Source organism: Protomyctophum bolini, assembly GCF_963924005.1.
Source record: "Protomyctophum bolini genome assembly, chromosome: 6".
Classification (NCBI taxonomy): domain Eukaryota; kingdom Metazoa; phylum Chordata; class Actinopteri; order Myctophiformes; family Myctophidae; genus Protomyctophum; species Protomyctophum bolini.
In genome coordinates this window covers 32,443,614-32,450,296 of record NC_137867.1, presented here as the reverse complement: position 1 = coordinate 32,450,296, position 6,683 = coordinate 32,443,614, and the positions used below count along the sequence as shown (strand labels likewise).

The 6,683-nt window shown below is 41.4% G+C and overlaps 1 protein-coding gene across 1 annotated transcript; it reads left to right on the top strand.

Annotated features, from left to right (window-relative positions):
- The first annotated feature begins 382 nt into the window (after positions 1-382).
- Positions 383-5,237, top strand: tmem127 (transmembrane protein 127). Its single transcript, XM_080765194.1, has 3 exons — positions 383-1,211; positions 2,241-2,405; positions 3,688-5,237. The coding sequence occupies exons 1-3, from the start codon at positions 968-970 to the stop codon at positions 3,996-3,998; spliced, it is 720 nt and encodes a 239-aa protein (XP_080621320.1). The 5' UTR covers positions 383-967; the 3' UTR covers positions 3,999-5,237.
- Positions 5,238-6,683: the final 1,446 nt, after the last annotated feature.

Here is a 6,683-nt window from a genome sequence, read left to right as displayed (position 1 = left end):
GTTGCAACACCATGGCTTTACTTGCATGTGAATTATTTTGTTTTGACTGTACTATTTAATCAATCAATCAAACAAACCCATTAATTATAACACAGAGATGCTATTAACTAAGCTATCCATGTAAACATGCTCTAGGAGTATCAATAACAGTTAATGTAGCAGAAGAGGCAATTTATTGAACACAGTTTTGCACAATGTTAACATCCCAGATTGATTGAAATATGAATCCACTGTGCTGATTACACCATGATAGGAGGGCCATCCGCCAGTGCCTGGTGCTGGGAGTCTGGGGTTAGTTGTATAATAACTCTATGGTTAGTACCCGGACCTTCACCTATAGATGGCAGCACCGATTCCTCCGATTTACTGCGCCCACTAAAGATGACCCCACGAAGAAGAATGGCATGAACAAGGAAGAGAGAGCTTTAGTGGAAAATCAGCGGACGCTATCTTTTGTTTTTTATTTGTCTGCTGTTAACAATTCAATTAACAAAGAACAGGACTTCTGTCAAAGTGTTTGTTTGCTAGATTTGCTCCAGTTACTATCGTTTCATTTGTTTCTGTAAACGTGTTCTTCGGTGTTTTGTTCGAGAGAGAAAACAAAACCGAATGCACAGCTGTTCCGGTGGGGGGTAACGTAACGTCGGCTAGCTATGCTAAGCTAACAACAATACAGCAGCAGGCCTGAAGAACAACAGACACTTTTAAACGTCATCGTTTAAAGGTTCGTCGTCCAGAAGAATCAAGATTCCTTCAATATACAGTTAATATACAGTCAGGACGCGGTGACAGTGGACATTATACTCTGTATATACTTGCTACGTCCTGTCCATAATCCCACAGGCTAGCGACCTGTACTGTTACTGGCTCGGAGGGGAGCTTTTACTTAATAGAAGCCTGGTGTCACCGTCAGCCAGGACGGCATTATTATTAATACAACAAACAAAACAGAAAGTGTGCCACAACAATGTACGCGCCGCCGGGTCCCACTGTGCCTGGAGGAGGCCGCAGCAGGAGGAGAGGTGCCACCTCTCTGCCCAAGCAGCCTGAGCGGAGCCTGGCGTCGGCCCTGCCGGGCGCCCTGTCCATCACCGCCCTGTGCACGGCCCTGGCCGAGCCGGCCTGGCTCAGGGTCCACGGAGGGACGTGTCCCAGGCAGGAGCTGGGGGTGGCGGACGTCCTGGGCTACATTGACCCAAAGCTGCTGGACGGTTAGTAGTAGTAACAATGTCAATAATATATATATACTTAATTATACACATAACAACATTGATTGCTTGAAATTATTATTTCACAGTATGCAGAATGGGTACATTTCAAACGTCAATACAAAAACTTACTTAGTGGATGATCCATCTTAGGGTCGACTATTTTCAATTAATCAGAATATTTAGAGATGTACAAATATACACTGTAAATCTGGAAATTTGGAAAAATACAAAACTGGAAATCATCATATAATGAACCGTGTGAAGTAAGTGGTGCAACTCCGTGTGGGTGTCCCCGGGGGGTCCCCAAAACATCCAGACCCCCAGGAACGCGCCATGGGGGCCGGGCCGGTTCCGGCAAGCCGCCCGTGTCCGAAACTGTTGAGAAATGACAGAGTTACCGTGTGGGGGTTCCCAGGGGGTCCCTCTACTGTACTGTCACACCCGAAATCATATATACAGTTAATGTGTGTGTGTGTGTGTGTGTGTGTGTGTGTGTGTGTGTGTGTGTGTGTGTGTGTGTGCGTGTGTGTGTTAGGCTGCACAACAGTGACACGCTATTTCCGTGCTCGGACAGACCCAGCCACCCACCCACGGACACACAAAACTCCTTAATGAAGTGGTTGCACCACTTAAAAAGGGAAAAACATTATGGGGAGGGTGGGGTGGGATGGAGCTCAGACTTCATTTACTGTCAGACTCCATAAAATACATCTATGATCGTCTTGATCCAAGGCCAGAAAATGCCCATAGTTGGGGGTTGCAAACTTCCTGAAATTGAAATAATGATTTCCAAGGGGGTCCCCAGAATAAGATCAAATCTCACTGTACATGTTTTGTATATTATATTTACAGTATATCATGTATATGAGCTTGTAAGATGTGTCGTTGATTGAGTCCCAAAAACGGAAACAAAGTGGGTCCCCCCTTGTTTCTGTATTTCAAGGGAAGGTTGTAAATTCTACCCGTAGTTGATGAATTGGTACGACTAGCAGCTTAATTTTAATACCTTGAACTTCTACTGTTTTCTAGACTACTGTGTAAACCCCCAGACCATCTTACTGCTGCGGGTCATTGCTGCATTCTGTTTCCTGGGCATCCTGTGCAGTCTGACTGCATTCCTGTTGGATGTGTTTGGACCGAAGCACCCTGCCCTCAAGATCACGCGGAGATACGCATTTGCACACATTCTCACAGGTATGATTCTGTCTTACTTATGGATGGAAATACAGTGTGTGGGCAAGTATATACTTGCCCTGATGAAGACTTGTTTGAGTCGAAACATGTTGGCCTTTTAAACTTTAATAAAGTAGCTAGGCCTACTCCCCCTTTTTATATCCACCCTCTCTTTTTTAACCTTTTTGAGTGCTCGGATCGCTGCTCTTTGTTGCACTAAATAAAAACATGTGACCCTAGCCATCAGCACTTGGTTTGACTGTGTTAAAATAATGTGTATGCTTTTAAATGTAATGTACATGAGTTGATCAAGTAAATGTATACATGAATATTCATGTTATCAGTTATCACCTATGAATCTGTATAGATAAATGCTAACAAGAGTGTGGATATTAGACCGATGTGTACAGTGACAGCTCACTCAGCTGCCGACAAATATAGTGATTTGGGCAACGCGTTTACAACAGTTAAGATATCTGTCATGGTTATGGAGTAAATAATGTTCGCTGTCATAAATCGCTGTCAACATTTTGATCCAAAGATCTTAATCAGGAATGAATAATTTTCTGCACCTGGGCATTCAGGGTTGTGTGTGCACTGTGCAACTGCCACTTCCTTCTGCGTGGGGACCACTCTATGCACATGATTCTGTCCTTGGATGAAAGCTATCCGAAGTACTTGTGTCCCCTCTCATCGCCCTTCTGAAACACATAGCCTGGGGGTGACTCATAACTTGCAGGTCACACAGTGATCCTGTGATTCTAGTGTATGACACGTCCTAGTAGTCCATGTGTGAGTGTGCCTGAATCATTGTCAGGCGATCAAAATCAACATCTATTGAATGGTGGCAAAAACGGCCGCTGACAGACGGGTCTCCTGGTTTGAAAACAAATCCAGATACCAAACTTGCAATATGAAGAACTGCCCTAATGTCTCTTTGCAGTGGTTCTGCAATACATGTTTTAGTTTAAGATCTCAGAATTGTTTCCACACATTCTCATTAACAAAGACTGTCAACCCTTTTCTATGGGTCTGAGAGTTTAACACAAAAGATACCCAGCAACATTTATACTCGCAAGTTTATCATCAGGGTGAACCTTGGCCAAAATGATAAAACAAAACAAAACCATTAAGTAGCTGTGATGAATCCGCTACCTGAACACGGCTAGAAAACGAGAACAAAACGGTCATTAGCTAGTAGCTACATAACTGTATCATGCTAATGAGTTTAATTCTTCCACCATATCAGCCAACCCAACATTAAACATTTTCCCCCCTCCTGTCTGTTTCTGTACATCAACAGTGCTGCAGTGTGCCACGGTGATAGGCTTCTGTTACTGGGCCTCGGAGCTTATATTATCTCTACAGCAGCAACACAAAAAGTACCATGGCTCCCTCATATACGTCACGTTTGCCATCAGCTTCTACCTGGTGGCGGGGGCCGGCGGAGCCTCTATTCTCGCCACGGCCGCCAATCTGCTGCGCCACTACCCCACAGAGGAGGAGGAGCAGGCACTGGAGCTGCTCTCAGAGATGGAGGAGAGTAGTGAAACGTATCCTGCTGATTATGACATTGCCAATCAGTTTCAGCCGCCACCTGCATACACGCCCTAAATTGTAGCCAGACCTGGCCTTGTTTTAATCGCTCTAACTCACGCTTCCCTATGAGCACTGCTACTGGCCTCATCAACAAATGTGTACACATAAAGGTATGTGACTTTCTATCCAGTGGATATCTCTGCAAATACTCTTCCTTTCCGTACTGAACACAATGTGTACAACGAGCGCATATACCTTGATTGTTGGTGCTTGGGTGCATGAACGCTTTCTTTAGTGGCGGCAGAAATTTGGGAGTTGATTATTACTTTCACCACTGAAGCTTATAGTGATGCATGTAAATGGCTCTTAGGATTTGATCCTTACATGTAAAGCAAACCTATATGGGGTGCTGGTTCAACATGATTTATTACAAGTAATTGAAGGAATGGTGTAGATGCCACATCCTGATCAATGCCAAATTCTGAACAAACTTGGGTTGTCGACAGTGTGCCATGGCAGTTGTAATAGCCCTCGTCGGACATGGATGGAATACTTAATTATTTGTATGACTCAATACGCTTTCATTTGTACATGATTTGACTTTTTCACATTATTTGAAAACGTCACCAATGTAGAAATACACTGAAGATTGTTTTAGACATTTCATTTTTATATACATCATATAAAATTTGACCGTTATTTATTCACTGGTTGTCCCTAGTTCTGTTTGTCTTCCTTTCATTTATTTGGTTTGTAGACATGTTTCTTTACCCCCTTTTAATCACATATTTGAGATGGCACTAGGAGGAAATCAAACTAATCATGTAATTTTAAACCGGTTTCAAATCATGGTCTGACGTATACGTTTTGCTATAGCATTATGGAGGTTTACATCCATAGAGAAAAACGTGATTTACATAAAGGCAGCATTTACTACCACATAAATTGTTCTTGTCACGTGTCCATCTGTTTGACAAATCATATTTGTATTCCGTTTTACCTACTGTGGCTGTACACGTATGTTTTCTATGCATGAGTTTCCCCTTTGTTACATTTTAATCCTTTTGGCAGAATCCTACATGAGTGAATGCCTGATATGGGACATACCAGCCAAGGGTTAAAACTTTTATTAATATTGTAGTGAAACTACTAGGTAATATATTGTTCTGTTGTTTTATGCCATATCCACATTTTGTTTCTCAATCTGTTGCTGTCCTACTTTCTTTGATATGTGAAAATGTTGTGTAAAATATTGTTGATTGTTTATACATAATGATGGTCATAATAAAAAAAAGAAGAAAGAAATGCCCAGCATCGCCCCTGATGTGTGACAAGACTTTGAAATTCCCTACTTTTGTAAATGATGTCTTATAAAGTAATGTTGCAGTGGAAGAGTTTGCTTGTTTTATACATGGCCGGAGCAAGAACATTTTGTCAGCCTATCAAGGCTGGCCTATACATACATAGTCTGGATTTTCGGTGGTGAGGTGACCACCGAACTACAACATGACGTCACGAGCCGCGGTGAAGAGCAAACCACCTCCACCACTCCAGCCCTTCTCTGTTTTTACTCACCACCGTTCAACGTTATCTCAGCTCCGGTGGTCAGCTCACCACCGAAAATCCAGACTATGTATGAGCCTTCACCAGTTGTCTTTTCACTCTTAAAACCCATTTAGACCTAGAACACCCAGCTGGGAACAACTCCGTAGTGCTATACACTGTATAGCAACATTAATTTTAAATACAAATTTGAAGTCTTTCAGAAAACTTGGGTAAGGATTTAGAAGGTGCATTTAGAATCTGTCTCAGGTCTAAATGGGTGAAGTTAAGTCATACTGGCATCATCTAGGGTCTTGCTCTCAAAACAAACATTTGCTCCTCAAACTCATCAGTCTGTCTGCTTTGTGTACCATCACCACCAAGACTGGTAACCTGGGAAATACCAACTGGTAAGCAGTGGTGGAGAAGTACTCTGATCTTTTACTTCAAATAAAAGTAGCTATACCACAATATTAAATTGCTCTGTTACAAGTACAAGTCTTGCATTCAAATTTGACTTGGAAGTATAGGCTTCAAAATATAGGCTATGTACAGTAGGCCTAGCAAAGTAAAAGTACTGAGATCTTTCAAAAATAGCAGTTCTATAAGCTTGCATCGTGACGTGTTGTGACTGATCTTTTTTTCAATTTCCACTACTTTTACTTCTACTCCACTACATCTCAGAGGCAAATATTGTACTTTTACTCCACTACAATTATTTGAAAACTTTGGTTACTAGTTACTTTGTAGATGTAATCATTATCACTGAACATTCAACATACATTATTACCCTGTTGAGTCCTACATATACTTTGAATATTTTCAAAGGATGTTTATGCATACATTTTTAAACATTAGAAATCCTGTGAAATGGAACATTTCATGCATGTGCTTTTACTGTTGGGTACTGGGTATTTTTTGATGCCTTTGTAATTGTACTTTTACGCAAGTACATTTTGAATAACAGAATTTAACTTGTAATTTATTATTGCATTGCATTAATACTTTTACTTATTTCAATAATGTGAGTAGTACTTCTTCAACACTGCAACTACTCTAAATACATTAAAAATACTTGAAATTTGTACTTGAGTGGTACTAACTTTCCACCATTGCGGGTAAGGCTTAGTTTATACTCTTGTGCAAGTGGGATGTGAGAATAAGATGCCTCTATTGCATTATTTTCATCAACACTCATGACAATGATAGTCTGGTACA

What these genes read in the sequence shown, in the direction of transcription:
- tmem127 (XM_080765194.1), top strand. Translation starts at nt 968, where the DNA reads ATGTACGCGCCGCCGGGTCCCACTGTGCCTGGAGGAGGCCGCAGCAGG. An exon ending in TGACCCAAAGCTGCTGGACG is followed by an intron (nt 1,212 to 2,240) that starts GTTAGTAGTAGT and finishes ACTGTTTTCTAG; the next exon opens with ACTACTGTGTAAACCCCCAG. An exon ending in ATTTGCACACATTCTCACAG is followed by an intron (nt 2,406 to 3,687) that starts GTATGATTCTGT and finishes GTACATCAACAG; the next exon opens with TGCTGCAGTGTGCCACGGTG.